The sequence below is a fragment of the Polyodon spathula genome, chromosome 18, assembly GCF_017654505.1.
Source record: "Polyodon spathula isolate WHYD16114869_AA chromosome 18, ASM1765450v1, whole genome shotgun sequence".
In the NCBI taxonomy this organism is placed as follows: domain Eukaryota; kingdom Metazoa; phylum Chordata; class Actinopteri; order Acipenseriformes; family Polyodontidae; genus Polyodon; species Polyodon spathula.
Window position 1 is genome coordinate 32,932,374 of NC_054551.1, and position 16,714 is coordinate 32,949,087.

The 16,714-nt window shown below is 35.3% G+C and overlaps 1 protein-coding gene and 1 long non-coding RNA gene across 4 annotated transcripts; one reads left to right on the plus strand and one right to left on the minus strand.

Annotated features, from left to right (window-relative positions):
* Window positions 1-1,087: 1,087 nt before the first annotated feature.
* LOC121330832 (mesoderm induction early response protein 1-like) lies at window positions 1,088-10,448 on the minus strand. Of its 3 annotated transcripts, XM_041277677.1 has the most exons (13): window positions 10,412-10,448; window positions 9,155-9,176; window positions 8,631-8,776; window positions 8,013-8,186; window positions 7,708-7,837; window positions 7,533-7,597; window positions 6,280-6,352; window positions 5,952-6,103; window positions 5,594-5,675; window positions 3,862-3,956; window positions 3,345-3,472; window positions 2,827-2,954; window positions 1,090-2,440 (listed from the first exon to the last, which is right to left on the minus strand). In XM_041277677.1, exons 1-13 carry the CDS (start codon window positions 10,418-10,420, stop codon window positions 2,121-2,123), a joined length of 1,524 nt encoding a protein of 507 aa, XP_041133611.1. In that variant the 5' UTR covers window positions 10,421-10,448; the 3' UTR covers window positions 1,090-2,120. The 3 variants fall into 3 exon arrangements, with proteins under 3 accessions (XP_041133612.1, XP_041133611.1, XP_041133610.1); XM_041277678.1 differs by lacking the exon at window positions 10,412-10,448 and having other exon boundaries at window positions 1,088-2,440; window positions 3,345-3,391; window positions 9,155-9,889; XM_041277676.1 differs by lacking the exon at window positions 10,412-10,448 and having other exon boundaries at window positions 9,155-9,888.
* Window positions 10,449-10,462: 14 nt separating this feature from the next.
* LOC121330834 lies at window positions 10,463-15,475 on the plus strand. The gene is made up of 4 exons (XR_005951904.1): window positions 10,463-11,136; window positions 13,365-13,554; window positions 13,999-14,088; window positions 14,542-15,475. It is a non-coding gene; the product is annotated as an uncharacterized LOC121330834 (long non-coding RNA).
* Window positions 15,476-16,714: the final 1,239 nt, after the last annotated feature.

Genomic DNA, 16,714 nt, shown 5'->3' on the forward strand with positions numbered 1-16,714 from the left:
TTTTTTTATGTGCTAGCATTTTATATATTGTAGACTTCAGTTGTCGGCTGTGTCTTATATTTTTTTTATATAGGTTGGCATTCTATGATTCTCTTCCATTATGCAGTAGGTGTTCCAAACATTTACATAATATATAATTATTTTATGAAATTGACATCTTGCTTTATACTGGCATACCATTGCATCTGATATAATATTCCCTTCTTAGATTATGTCCCTGGAGGTGCTTATCTTTTATTTAGAAAAACTCACACTTCCACTCTTAACACGAAAGGCAGCAAACACTGCCCAGTTAATACATTTGAATACTTTTTCTACTGGAAGTGGAAACATGTAATCCCAACATGGACATGCAATACTGTGAAACATGCATCATTAAAAATGAAATATAAAACAACTGGTAATGTGATTACACGTTGTTAATGTAACAAACATTTATTCATTGTTAAGGAAAAAAACTGGGGCTAGAACACTTATTTAAAATCTTATCTCCTGCTTACTGACTTAATGCATTTACACTGGTAGCATGCTGCCCATTAGATGGTTATGGTGCACAAATTGTGGCTACACACAAAGGTCCTTTTCTCTTACTACTGGACACTGTTAGTTTTGTATGGCCAAGGAAACAGGCCAGTACTTTGTCACAAAAGTGCATGCATAATAATGCACTCAAAGTGTGAGGGAAAATTACAGACAGCTGCCATCTGCTTGGAAGTTCAGATAGATCCTATTTTACTATACTCTCATTCCACTACCCATCAAAAGTGTTTTGAGTGGTTCATATATTAAAAGGATTTTGCAAATTATTTTGCAATAACCAGAACATAAAACTAAGGACTTAACATTTAGGCAATTTTAGCATACATGTGAGTTTGCATGGGCACAGTGCATCTTTCAGGCCATGAAACAAGTGGTGTTTGGTTGAGCGCAACTTAGAAATACACATCCTAGCCTAACAAGAACTACATTTTCATTGCACGTAGCAAAGAACTGAAACATAGTTGCAATTGTTGATATTAAAACATTTTCTAATCACAAGTTGAAAACACAGAAGAGCTTTGCACTCCGAGTCAGCTAGTTCATAATTTAGACAGCTTTTTTATTTATTTATTTTTTTAAACAGATTAATTCTTCAATGCAGTAAATGCAAATTAAATTAACATGATGCTGCTTGTCACATGCCAGTTACAACTTGGTTTGACAAACATGTGCAACACTAGTTTCAGAAATAATGAATGTCAGATCTCGCCAACAAATTTTTAAAAGGAAACTACACCAAAACAGCCTGGCAACAATGTAAAGCTTTTGCCAATACAGAGGCTCACTTCCATTCTTAGCATTATATATTTTTTGTTTCTCATTATAAAAGTGTAAGAACTGTACAAGATATGAAAACTAATGTACAAGCTTTACAGAAAGGACACCATTTTAAAAGTAATTTCTAAAAAAAAAATAATTCAAGTCTACAAAGAATCTGCAAAAATACTGGATGTATTTTACCTGCAAGAATAAATCACTAATATACAAGACATCACTGATGTCAAGACATAGATAAACAAGCCATATGGACAGCCATAGGCTCATTTGTTTCTTATAAAAACAAGAGTACTGTACATGTAAGGCTTCCAGGATTTACAATATTTTCTTATTTGCTTCAACGAGGTGCAGTCAGTTAACTACACTCTTGTACAAGAAAAAGTGCAAGATTGTGTGCCAATAGAGCTACTGCATCCCTTTTTTTTCATTGTAAGAGATTTCTGGTTTGCCAGACAGTGACCTCTTATATCAGATGGCTTAATGTTTCCAAATCATACACTTAGTAAAAATATAAGTATCTTTTAAAAGTACAAAAATATTAGTAAGAAATACAGATTGAAAATGTCAGTAGGTCTGCAAAAGTTTCCAAAAGGGCACAATGTAACTTTTAAAATTTAATAACATGATTTTGTCTGAAGTTATAAGAGAATCTGATTGCATGTAGCAGGTACACGCAATTACAATCAAACTTATTCTTGGCTGTTTACTGGTAAACCCTGAAGGTCCCGGAAGCCCAGCTTTATTTCTACCAAGGATTTGGTTATGCTCTTCAAAAGCCATTCTATCAATTCAGTCATTTTGTGTTAGTCTTCAGATTTTAGACCAGAACTTGTCTCTTGTGCAGAGGTACCTGGTTTATCCGTCTCACTGGCGACATTATGGTCAAGCCTCCTTCTCTTAGTAGGTTTATCATAGTTTTCCTCATGCTTACTGTTGTCATTACCTTCAGTCACAATAGCACATTCTCTATCGCTCAGGGAGTCCTGTTTGCTATAGCCATTCATGTCTTTTTCTATAGGAGGACATTCTTGGGTGTGACTGGCTGGTCCATTTGCCAATAAACCTTCAGTTTTAACTTCATTCAAACAGGACAATGCTTCAGCTGGGTCATGAGCAGCTATTCCTGGAAATTAAATAAAAAATGCTTGTACATCATAGCAAATAATTAATCGTCTTTTCTTTAAAAAAATCTGTTAAATAGTGAAATATTGACCCCTTATCATACGTACAACTATATTTACTAAACAGAACAATACAGTTAAGGTATATTACACTGTGAAAGGTAAATACCGTTGGTCAGAATCTAAAAAAAAAAGTGTGAGTGAACATGCTATGATTTTTTTTTTTTTTTTTTTTTAATGACCACACTTCTGTAACAACTAAATATTACAGCTCACAGGACCTATCCTATATATATATAGGATAGGTCCTGTGAGCTGAGAGAGAGAGAGAGAGCGCGCTTGAGCTTTAAATTATTTTTGTGAAACAGTAATGCCGTAGTTTGTTCACCGTTCTGATTACTGCCATCGTCCCTCTCTGAATGGCTGGCACTGCTGTTGGAGGTAGTAGGGGGTGGAGAAGCTGCACGACTTGATGCAGCACTTTCCGTTTCATCTAGGAGACGGTCCATATAATCCCTGAGAATTGACCAAAAAATACCAACGGTCAACTGTTGCAGACACTGAACTGATCTTGAACACAAGTCACTAAACAACAATTTTATGGGGAAAAAAGTCAGAGTGAGACACACCTTCACACCTAAAAATCACCGCCTAATACACACCTACACCTCAATATGTTACAACATACTATAAAATCTACAATAACTACCCGAGACCTCTGCATTACAGTATACAGGCATAGTATTTTACAGTCATGGATCGATACTTTAGGTATAACTTAATTTACCACAACACAGAGGTTAGGCAATGAAATAGGACAACTCCATAGTGTTGAACAAACGTAGACAAAGGGTCATTCTGTTGCCCGTCTTATTCATAACGAATGACCAAAAAGTATTAACTTACGTGACACCAGGATGAAGATTGTATTTCCTTTTTCCAAGCCTGGTTTGCTGTGCAAAGAAATCATAACGCTCAGATTTCTTCCACATGTAATAAAAGGCCACACATTCTCCTACTGATCTAGTTCTCACCTGTAAAATTTAATTTATTACAAATCAAATAACTACATTAACACTCATGTATCACACAGCTAGATAGCAGCTTAAATGTTCTTCGGTAAATTCTGCCGTTTTTTTTTTTCTTTTTTATTTGATTTAATTTGATATTTGGATGCATCCTAATAAATGAGGCAAAACTAAACTTAATTCAAGACGAGCAAGTGCCTTCATCAGTGTGTGTATGAAAGAAAGCTACAGAACAATGTAGACTGCAACAGTACTTCAAACAGCTGGAGTACTGTTTTAGGAAGCTTGAAACATAGCTAAGCAAAATACAGGTACTCTTCATTTTTAGATGCATGCTGTGCTCTTACTTAAAATAAAGATACAGGCAATCAAAAAGTATAGCTCTATTAAAATACCTTGTTCCCTTGGATCAGGTGAAAATCTTTTCCGTATACCTTTAGTCCTTGTTCAAAATTCCTACATTCTTCCTCTGTCCATACTGACAGTTCGTCTAAAATATGGAAATAGAAAATTAAGAAATCTTTAAAGAAAAAAATATTTTTTTAGCTAAATTGATCCAAAAATCGTCCGAGTAGGGGCTACCGAGTGGCGCATCTGGTAAAGGAGCTCCACGGGGAGTGCAGGATGCACCCTATAGTCTGGACGTCGCTGGTTCGAGCCCAGACTATTCCACTGCCGCCTGTGGACGGGAGCTCCCAGGGGGCGGCACACAATTGGCCAAAAGCTGCGTTGTCCTCTGACGCGGTAGCTTTGGATTGGCTGCACGCATGGCCTGCAGAGTTAAAAGAAGCAGTCGGCTGACGGCACACACTTCGGAGGACAGCGTGCGTTCACCTTCGCAGGAGTGGTAATAGAAATTAGCAGTTGTGGTGAGCCGAGCCTAAATACAATTGGCCATTCCAAATTGGGAGAAAAACTGAGTAAAATTAATTGCTGACTACTAAATTTAAAAAAAAAAAAAAAAAACACAACGCCCAATTATTCTGGTCTATTGAATTAATGCAGTTTTAGCTTCTACTACTCACTATAATGTTATAATTAATTGATTCAAGTAAAAAAAAAAAAAAAAAAAAAAAAAAAAGAAACCAATTCTTAACAAAAATGATTTTTTAACTATGAACATTATTCTTTTTTTATTTTTAGTTTTTCTCCACATTTTTTAGAAAACAAAAAAGCACAAACAATTTCACCGCGTTTTGACAGAGTCTTAATCATGAGTAGACAATTTGATACAGGAACACCCCTTTTTTATACTCAATTTTCCACAGGTGATTGATCACCTTTACATCACAAACCTATTGACAATTAGACCAATCAAAATAAGTAATTCAGTACAGAATATTATTTTAAACACTCAATCTGTACATCTACAAAACTTTTTATACCATTAGATATTCTTTTACTAAGTTACTTTTCATTTTACTCTGCAACTTGAATGATGAACAGAGGTAATTATACATACAAACATATTCTACAAAAAAGACCCATAGTTAAAGTCTTCATTAAGGCCATGTGGTGCAACAGAATTAAATATATCTGTAACGTTTCCCTTCTCAAGAGTTGTTTGTCAACTGAGCCACCTCTAAAGCCAATTTTGACTGTTTCCAAAGCGCAAAATACCAGATCAGATATGAAATATTTTTTTATTAAAAATGAACAGTTAAAGGATAGTTGGTATCATTTCTCCATATTGTACTTGTGTTCATTTATATAGGTCTTCAAGGGCCGTGTTGTTTTACTGACTTACATCAAAGAACAAGGGCACTGTATGACAGACAACATTAATAGCACAACACGTAGTAAAATCTCTCAATATAATGCATTTACCGCAGTTGGAATTTTGAAGATAAGTTGTTTTTAGTGTTTGTACAGCAGTAGCATCTCCCACACGGTGCTGAACCAAAAAGGCTACTTTTACACCATCAAAATAAAACCAGGAAAGCCTATTAGTTATTAGATGTACACCTGGGATTACCTTTTAATTATGCCACCCCAAACCAGCTTTAAAGTAGTACAGAAAAAAAGAAATATAACTGCAGTCATGCAACATCATTATAAAATTGTCAAAAATAGAAACGATTACAATGAACTCAGTCATTCTCTCACACACACACAAAAAAAACTTACCTCTGGCAGCTTTAACATTAAATCTTAGTCTTCGTAGTGCTTCTTCAGTATCAAAATTACACTTTACCAACTCATACAGTGCCTGGAAAATGGAAAGGAAAAAAATAATGACCAACTGGTCAAGGTGTATCAAAGTAAAGTGTGCACCACACCAGTAAGTATTCAAAACCACCAACCTTGGACTAATACATTAAGCTTGTTGTATAATATAATGAGTCATGTTATGTTATTAATAGTTTGGTTAGCTGTCTTAAGCCCACGCTGCAAATATCAAATCTCTCCTGTAAAAACCTGGAAGAACAAGATCATCATTTGGAAACACACTGTGCCAAAACACAACTCTCCCTCTTGGATGTACCTGTTCATTGTCCTTGATATGACATCCTTCAGGAACAGCTTCAACTCCCTTTTCTTCACCAGAGCGTTTTGAAGCTTCAGTCAAGAACTCTACTACTTTATCTTCAGGCACAAATTCTGGATTCCACAGTAATTGGTCATCGTTCTCATACACTGCATTTATAAACAACACTGGATTCAAATGATGGTTTATTAAACACACCTTAGTTTCTCTCTCAATTACCCCCCCCCCAACCACCACCACACTATTTAACCTTTGTAGGAATTCATGGATAACCATGCACTGTATTCCCACATTTAGGGATGTGCATACCAGTGCTCTTACTTACCTTTCTGATTCTCTTTATATTTGCAAAGGCCAGATGGAGTTTCAGCCTGGTACATGGAGCCAACCATGATCTCCTGAAAGAAAATGTAGCCCATTATCATACACCATTCTTAATTCTTAGACTAGACTAGCGCTTCTCAAACTACGGCGCGGCAAGGTGTCAAGGGAGGCGCGAGCTGTGTGTCTTTTTTTTTTTTTTTTAGAGGTTGGGTGATTTGAAAAAAATAACAATTATATTTTAAATGTATTATATTTAAAAATAATTAAAATAATGCAAAAAGCTTTTGTTTAACGTGTAATGTTCCTTAGCAAGTGTGAAACGGCACAAGTACATTACGTGGTTCTCCCCCCACACCTCCAAGTAAACTTAAAAACTTTCAGCAACATGCTTACAGTGAGAAACAGCTTTAATGAGAAATGGATCATTTCGTGACAAAGGGAGAAAAACATACAAGGCAAGCTGAAGTGAGGGCAGCAGCGGTGGTTCCAGCAAAACGCAAGCGCCGAAAATATAACGAAGCACATTTGAAACTGGGCTTTACATGGAGCAGGTCCAGCGGTGCACCGAGCCTCAATGTGTTATGTGGTGAAAGAATGGCAAACCACAGCATGCTGCCCTGCAAGCTACGCCGGCATCTTGAAACAAGACACCCTACCGTAGTATCTAAACCCGTAAAGTATTTTCAGAGGACGCTCAGCGAGTTTATTTCTCTCTTTATTGCATTTATATAGCACTTTTTATAGAAAGTATCACAAAGCACTATATAGTACATAGCAGAAAAAAAAAGAACAAACCACAATACATTTGTATAGCATGGCAAACATACAACTGCCACAGTCAGACTGTTTAAATAACAGTATACACAATAATACAAAAGCAGCAATTTTAGTTACACTAAAACAAGAAAGTTAACAGTACAAAAATATATATTTTAGCTGCTTACATTTGTACTCTTTGAAATAATACTTGTGAAACTCATACTGCTCTATATCAAATACAAATCCCTTTCTATTTTTTAATTCATTTTTTTGCAAAATATAGGATTTTCACTTTGTTATACTGTTTTAGTAAACTGGGGAGGCACAGTTATTTTTTTATAGCTCAGGGAGGCTCACTATGACAAAGTTTGAAAACCTCTGGACTAGACCAATATATAAATGTTTATGTACTTCTTCACAGGTACTTATAATGCATTGACTTTAGTACTGAACTACATGTTTATAAAAGCAACCAATTTTCAAGACGATACTTACTTTTTTCCAATCTTCAGATGGAATATAATCTTCATCCTCTTCTGATTCTTCTTCAGCATCATTACCTTATTGAACCGAAACGAGGATTAAGCTGCTAAATTATTAGTTTCATTAATCCACATACAACTTAAACGACGTCAATAATTAATCGTAAGACACTACAAAAACTACATACTTTCAAAGTATTTACATCTTTGTGGGCAGATTAATTCAGATGTATCATGGGAAGTGACAGATTGTGCTTGGTCATCGTTGGAGGACTGAGTCTCATCCTCTTGTTCTGAAGAATCTTTAACTCCCTCCTCCTAGGAAGGAAGAAAAACAAAAAAACTAGAATAATTTGGGTACAGTCCTTTAGAGCCTAAAATGTTGACATCTGGTGATAAGATGTTGTCATTTAAAATGCATACAGTATGCCAACTAGTAGTTTGTATTAGCCAGCACTGGGTGAATTGTGAAAAAGTATGACCTGTAACATACCTTAGTCCCCTGCATGTCCCCACTGCTACCACTATTCTCGTCATTATCCACATCCTCCAACTCCTCCTCATCTTCCTCTTCCTCCTCCACCTCTCCATCCTCCTCTTCCTCAGGAGATCCTCCAGCCCTATAGCCATACAAACTAAGGAGCTCCTGAATCGGCATATCACCTTCCTGCAAGTAAAAACAAACATTCTTGCTTTCTAATAGATAGATATATTTCTCTACAAGGTATTTATACATGTGCTGGTTTTTAATGTGGTGTTTTCTTTATTATATTCTATAGCTTAGGTAAATTCAATTCATTGATTAACATACACTTTAACTGATTACTGCCAACTTGTCTAATTGATTAAAACCCTTAACATATTTTGAACAGAACAGTAAAATGGACCGATTGAGTATATTAATACATAAGTTGTTTTTTTTTGTTAAATAAAAGGTAAGTAAACGATCAAATAAACTGGCAGCCAATTCCCATCTATACACTGATGAACTGTCTACTTGACTTAGTTTCTTATAAGTTTTACCTATGTTTGAGCCTTTAAAAGTCAAGTCCTATTTGTAGACATCCTCCTTCCAAGAACCGGAACCACTATCCTGAGATGAAGAACTTACCCGAGCAAGATCTTCAATCTCAGTTCTAAAATTGGTTTCCCGTTCCATCAGTTCTTCTTCCTCCAGCGTCCGCTCATCATCATAGTCATGTATCAGCATCTCCGCAGAAGGATCGAATTCATGGTCATCTGAGCCAGCTGAACCTCCTATTTAAGAAATTACAGAAATTCAGAAAACACTGACAAACCAGGGATAAAGTACAGGTTTATACTGATCAAATATAAACAAGTACAAAAGATGAGAAAACATTACTCTGAAGTTATTGATGCAATTATTGATGTTTGCCAATTTGATTATTTTAACACATACTGCAAGACTCAATGAAAGAAAATGAATGTAGAAATAGAAGACAGAAAGTGTCTAATGTAAAATAAATCACGTAAAGAACGGAAAAAATATATTTCAGAAAGCACCAATATGTAGGCTTAGTGCTTTTAGCACGGTTATGTTATAATCTTGAAATGTTTCACTATAAAATCACAGACGTAAAAATTCAGTACATTGAGAAAGATGAGATTGTTTACCTGGGCTCAAACTCCCAGAGGGCTGTAAAAGAAAGTAAAATGTACAAGTAAAGCACTTGTAAAACTGTTGAAAATCTAACAAAACTAAGCCGTATGTCATTACTACGAGTAGCTACCAACTACTTAGAAAATATGGTTACTTGGTTACTGAAAAAACCTCTTCATGTTACCCCGTTTCACCTCATTTTGACCACACAAGGAGCTCGATTTTACTCGGTTTAACAATGGGAATGCAATTATTCATTACAACAAGCGGTCGGTTGTAATATTTATCAATGACTATTTGGCGGGTTTTCTTTTAATGTCCCACCACCAAACAATTTCTGACGACTGCCAGTTAAACGCCGTCAATAGGCTTGCTATGCACAAATATCTGTAAATAACTAACTCTGCCCATTCATTATGCTACAGTAACACTACACGCTGAAATACACAACCCAACTAACATATTACACACCATAAACGCTACTTAAATCCAAACTGAAATCGTTCATTTCAGAATATACCAAAAAACAACAAACAAACAAAGCCAATCCAAAGAACAAATTGGCACAGTATGTAACGTACTAAAAGCAGACTGCAGTAGTAGCGCGCTTTTTTTTTTTTTGCTACCGGTAGTTGAACTTTACTCAGCCATCTGACAACTCTGTTATCGTCCAACCCCCACCTTACGTTTTCTTAAAATGTTATTAGATATTAGAAAAGTAAATTTATTTCCACAAAACTATAATTAATCTATAAAATGATGTAACAGTTTTACTTTCAAAGCAGGCCTAGTGGATAAAACTGGAACTTAAGTCAAAAGGCTGGAAAAGCGCGCTTCAACTAAATAACAGCATACATTCAATATTCACTCAACTACTATGTGATATATAATATATATATATATATATATATAGATATATATATATATAATATATCATATTATATATATATATACTCCATATGACTGTGAGTGGTAATTTTTTTATATATATAAAAAAAGTACTGCGAAATGACGGTAAACATTTGTAAATTACAACTGCAGGGTTTATTAAAATTTAAATTTCAGAAGTTTGAAAAATATATACGGTATATTAAAAAATCAACGAGTTATTTCCTACCTTTTAAAAATGTGAAAGTACAGTTGTAAAAAAAGGGAGATAGTTTGATTTTTTTCTTTTTTTTTTTTTTTTTTTTTTTTTTTTTTTTTTTTAAAACACCTACAATTTTGAAGCAAATTGTATTTTTACGAATATTTACATAGTTTCCTCTTACCTCCGCCATGTTTGCCGTGCTGTAGGGTCACATTGCGGGTCATTGCTGAGACCCGGATGGAGATTTCTACGAGTCACGTGAACGTAGAGGGCGCTGCGCAAGTTTTTGGAACTAGCAAGGACATCGTATTAGTTAACATCATGCAATGAGTTAATAAACTCAGCGGGTTCTTATGTTCGCTTTTTGTTTATTAATTGATCTAAAAGCAACAGCAGCTGTTTCAGTAGTTTGCACTATGCTGTTCATATTATTGTTTATATTGGGGGCACACGGGTATTTTTTTTTTTTTAAATGTCATACTAGTTTAGTAGGTCGCAGAGCCAGTTTATATCTGTAATGTATATAACTTTTTTGTAATGCATACAAACAAGTACAATGTACTTGGCTTCTAAAATACAAAACTAAAACATTTGAAAATGATGTGTAAAAAATGTCTGACAATTAAATACGAAACGATCCACATGAAAATGAATGCCAACATTATAAATTAACAAAACATATACTGTGCACAAAATATAAACGAATAGGTTTACAAAGGTTTTTACATTCTATATATTCGTTGTGTTAAATAAAATTAAGGGACAGTGAAGAAGCTTGTAACCAATCATTTGGATTTGTCCAACTGCAGGGCGGAGTCCATTTTTATGGACTCTGGAAACAACTTTCGCGAAGTGATTGAAGAGCGATGATTTCTGTCGATTCTGAAGAAACAAACACAAATTCAAGTAGGTGTTTTCTTAGTCACTATCCATATGCACACCAGGCCATCTAAAAGTTAATTTCTAAGTTAATATACTTTTGGCTTTATTGTTCTAGCCAAGCTGAACTTGAGAGAGAACCTGAAAGAACAATGTCTAGAATGAGTTCAATATGCATGAGTAAGAGAATTACTCTATTTGTGATTTGATGCAAAATGAAATTAGTGAAGAAATAGGTTGTAGCACACAGCTAATATGTCAGTCAATGTTCCCGTTTCAGCCAGTCAGTCCAGTTCAGTTGTGGATTTTGATAGTGTTATCATATACAAGATACCTAAAGCAGAGGAAATAGACCCGGAACGAATCCTCAAGTCTGACAGCTTCCAGCAGGATTTGTTTGTGTTGGAGAGGGGCATATTGGAAAACATCTTTCAGCCCAAATTAGCTGATTATTGGCAACTCCCTATCCTAACAGGTACATGTTGACTCTTCTTAGTGAATGTGTCAGCATTGTTACTGTTTCATGAGGTGTACATTAAGTGTTGTTCTGAGTTATTTTGCAACGCAATAAAACGTTGTGTATATATATATATATATATATATATATATATATATAATATATATATATATTACATACACACACGCACACACACACACACACACACTACTGGTCAGAAGTTTTAGAACACCCCCATTTTTCCAAAGTTTAGGTTACCAAAAACTGAAAAATAATGTACATTTCAGGGAACAAGTAATGGGTTAACAACTTACAGCTGTTCTGCAGCAATGGAAGTAAATTAAGCCTTGAAAGTTGATGCTAACAATTCCTACAGGTGTCCCAACTTTTGATGATTACTTACAAACTCTCTGTCTGTATAAAAGCAGTGTTGGAACAGACTGTGTTACTACACCCTCTTAAGCATTATTTGGATAGTACTGTACTGCAGGAAGTAGTATATTGCTATCATAATGGCAAGAAAAAGGCAATTAACAAAGGAAGACAGACAGACCATTATAACCCTTAAAAGTGTAGGTCTTTCCTTTAGAGAAATTGTAAAGAAAGCCAAGGTGTCAGTGAATACAGTTTCCTACACTATCAAAAGGCACTTGGAAACTGGAGGAAACTCTGACAGGAAGAGGTCTGGCAGACCCAAAGCCACAACAGAATCAGAAGACTCTGAGAGTCAACAGCTTGCGTGATAGGCGGCTCACAGGAGAACAGCTTCAAGCACAGCTTAAAACTGGTCAAAGTAAGCATGTCTCAGTTTCAACTGTGAAGAGAAGACTTCGAGTTGCAGGTTTGACAGGTCGAATGGCAGTATGAAAGCCATTGCTAAGATGGCAAAATAAGAAAAAGAGGCTTGCCTGGGCCATGAAGCACTGCCAGTGGACTACTGAAGACTGGAAGAAGGTCTTACGACCTGATGAATCAAAATTTGAAATCTTCGGTTCATCACGCAGGGTTTTTGTACGCCGTCGAGTAGGCGAAAGGATGGTTCCTCGGTGTGTGACACCAACTGTCAAACATGGAGGAGGAAGCGTGATGGTCTGGGGCTCTTTTGCTGGATCCAGAGTCAGCGACTTGCACAGAGTGAGTGGCACCCTGAACCAAAACAGCTACCACAGCATTTTGCAGCGCCATGCAATACCCTCTGGTATACTCCTAGTTGGTCAGGGGTTCATCCTACAGCAAGATAATGACTCAAAACATACCTCCAGGCTATGTCAGAACTACCTTAGAAGAAAAGAACAAGACGGTAGGCTTCAAATCATGGAATGGCCAGCACAGTCTCCAGACTTAAACCCCATCCAGCTGGTTTGGGATGAACTGGACAGAAGGGTGAAAGCAAAGCAACCTACAAGTGCAACACATTTGTGAGAACTTTTGCTTTTGATTTCCATTGTAGAAAGAATGCCACGAGTGTGTTCGGCTGTTATATCTGCAAAAGGTGGCTACTTTGAGTAAAAAATTTAGATTAAATTTTGTTAAACAAAATGATTCCATGATTTCTTTTTTTATCTCCAATTGTTTATTTGTTCTGTGCTTTAATTTTAGAGTATATTGAGACATTAAACTGCGTAAATTTCAATAAAAACTGGAAAAATGAAGGTGTTCTAAAACTTTTGACTGGTAGTGTATGCAGTGACTGTCCAAGTCAGCATAGTGATTTTCTATTTAAAGTGACTCTCTAGTAAGCAATATGAAATGTATAATAATATATAATATAATAGATAAAATAAAAAATCTCTTTCAGGGTCCTGTTTACAAAATAGCGTGGTCAGCTGACTGGACAATGCAGTTGTGGAGGAAAGATCTGCTAAAACCACTTCTTAGCTTCACTTCCACCAACAGAGCTGTATATGACATCATGTGGTCCCCAAAATCACAGTATATGGGGCGGTCAATGAACAGAGTGTGGAGATCTGGGACCTAAGTGCCAGCATGTATGCCTCTTTTTTTCAGTTTCTTCTTACTATTCAAGTTATGCATCACGTAACACAGCAGGCATGGCATGGCATGGTATACATGTTAAAAAAATAGGTAGTTTAATAATGTAGATGTAACAATAATTGATTGAATAATTGATTATTGATTGCCATGACTTTTTTTACTATGAGAGCCTCACATTAATAGCCCTAGTGCTCTATTTGGAGTCCAGTACATATTATATTACTAGCATGTGCATGTTTTCAGTTGTATATTCATGATGGGTTTATATTGTACATTGTTTATGCTCCTTGCTTTTGAATAATAAAGTGTATTACCTGTCGGATATTCAGTAAGAAAACTGATTGCTGATTGTATCTCTACTAAATGGTTAATATGGGTTTCTGATTTAACATCAACAACTAATGTTTGTAAAGGGTTACCTTATTGTTGTATTGCAGCTTGGATCCTACTGTTGTGGAGTGAATCTGACCACACTGCTGTTTGCTACAAAAACAGACTGTATCCTAATTGGTGACAGTGATGGACAGGTCAGTGTTTTTGAACTAAAGAACCTATAAACCTGAGAAGATAGCCAGGTAGGGTACAATATTTGTTATTTTATAACTATAATTACAACAATTAGCCACCAGTTCTATGCAGAAATCTAGTAAGAAATAAGGTTATTGTTAATATTTATACACCTTTATTACAAGGTGTTGAGGAGATTGTCAATGATAAGTTTTGACTTTCCCTTTGCCACGTAAACTAAAACGATTTAAGTGCTTCATTCTGCCCTTTATAATCAGCAGGAAATGCTGACAGAAATGTGTAAAAGCTAACGTGTTCTGTATTGTAAAGCCATTTTAGCATGTTGTTGTTGTTCGTTAGCCATTAAACGTATAATCTTTGCAGTTATGTTCAGTCTTGATGCAAGTAAACCCAATTCATGGCTTGGGTAAATAGCAAAGTCATTTTACACTTTAACCCTTCTTTGTTCACAGACGAACGCACTATATGACATAATTGGGACAACTGTGGCCAGTCAACTGTAATTAACACCACAATTTTAAGTACCAAAGACGCAAAATAAATGTACAGCGCTGTTTTTTTGGGGATGCATATTATTCATATAGTGTGTATTTATAATAAAAGAAAATGTAAATAAATGTAACATTTCTATTCACTGTGTTAGTTGCTTTTATATAATAGTTAGTCATAAATATACAGTGGGAGACAGACAGTCTCTCCCAAAGGAGAATAATCAGATCAAAGTCTAATTCATGTCTTGTTCTGCTTGTGCTTACCAATATATCTTGTTGGTTTAATGTTGTAGATGCATGCTGAGAAACATGTATTGGAATATGGCTTTACCAAAATAAGAACAATGATTAAATGATGAAAAGATATAGTGAAACACAACCAATAAACTCAGCCTTAGAAAAGGCTTTTTTTTTTTCTTTTTTTTTTTTTTTTTTTACTGGGGGAAAAAGTTACAAAGTGCACAATATTTGGGTTGGTGTTGGTCATTTTTTGTTTCAGTTCAAAACAAAAATGATTGAAAAAACACTTGACAAAATGCTTGACTACTGAAGTTTATTTGTTTTTGTTTTTCTGTTGACATTTCAACTATGCAACAGTATTAAACCAGGTGTGTGCTTTTTATATATAAACTGTTCTTCTTAAGCACAGGTCCAAGTTGGACTTTAATATATATTGTATTTGTGAATAAAGATAATATGAGCTGTGTATTAATTCAAATGAAGGGTAATGACATTAAGCAAGCTGCTTTAGGCATTTATATTTATAACTTAAACAGAAAATTGTATTTAATAGAAAAATATGAAGATTTGAATCATACATCCTGATGAGAGCCTAATTTACTATAATTGAACTGAAATAGGATTACTGGGGCCCACAGTTAATCAGGGTCCTCCATTACAATGTCACCCCGAGCATTGTGGAATATGGTAGTTAGATCCAGTTCGAGTTAGTCACAAATTTCATTTGTTTGGTAAGCTGGGATGTAATTAGTCGAAAATGTCATTTGTAAAAGATGTCCCTTATCATGAGTAAAATGAAAAGACCAAGTTTACAACACATGCAAAGTCTTTTCACATCTAAACATGAATAAGCCTCCATTGCAGCATAGTTGGTATTAAGAGATTTTTACCTTTCGAGACTATTCCAATTATCATGATAAACAGGGCTGTTTATGAAAAATAATGAAATGAGTTTACGAGATCAAAACAAAACAAATCACAATTACACTCACAGGCAAAGGTGTACCCACAGAAGCATGTTTTATTTTTTAAATACCACTGTAATTTCCTGCGGTTAGAACAATTATCTCCAGTCTGATTATGCCAACTGGAGGACAAGCGATGGTAATTGGGTATATATTCTGTGAAAGAACCTTGGTACTCGTATGATTCCTTTTTAAAAATGTAAACCTGCCCTGAACAAACAATTGAATCTGACAAAGGGTGTTACTGCTGTATACGAAATATTGTATCAAACTTCACAATTCTGCCCGATTGTCTTTTTGTTTCACAAAAAACATCATTGCTTTTCCAAACACTGCCCTTCTGAATATGGTCACAATGGTAGAAATTCAAACTTCACTTTGTACACCAGCTTTATAATTCATGTGGGAAAATTCAGGCACATTTTCCATCAATATATCAGGGCCAAAATCTATATCTTATTGATTGAGTAATTTAGACTGTTTCCCATGCTTATTCTGTACATTTACTATAATTTAACATAGTTTGTACAATGCTTTTTAAAAACCTGTTAGTGCTTTAGAATGCTTGACTAAATTTTTACAGCATTTTGTGAGGCTTTTAATAAATGAAAGGGTACATTACACTTCAAACATATTTTGAAAAGCCTTTCATTTAACTAGGAAAATGCAAACAATATGTCAGGTGCAGAAAACACAAAGGGCAATGTAAATATACTAGTGGGACTAGGACTGAAAGAAATGCAGAGAAGTGACTGTCCCGCGGTTACTTAAACAGCACACGTATTTCAAAATCTTTTCTTGCGATATGTTATAACAGAACACTTTCAACACAGTGTGTTAATGTGCTCGCGACGGCTTAATAGGCCCATTACAGTGAGTGCAAAGTGGAGATCAAGCACTTAACGTTTTTTTACCCCTGTTCTACTATC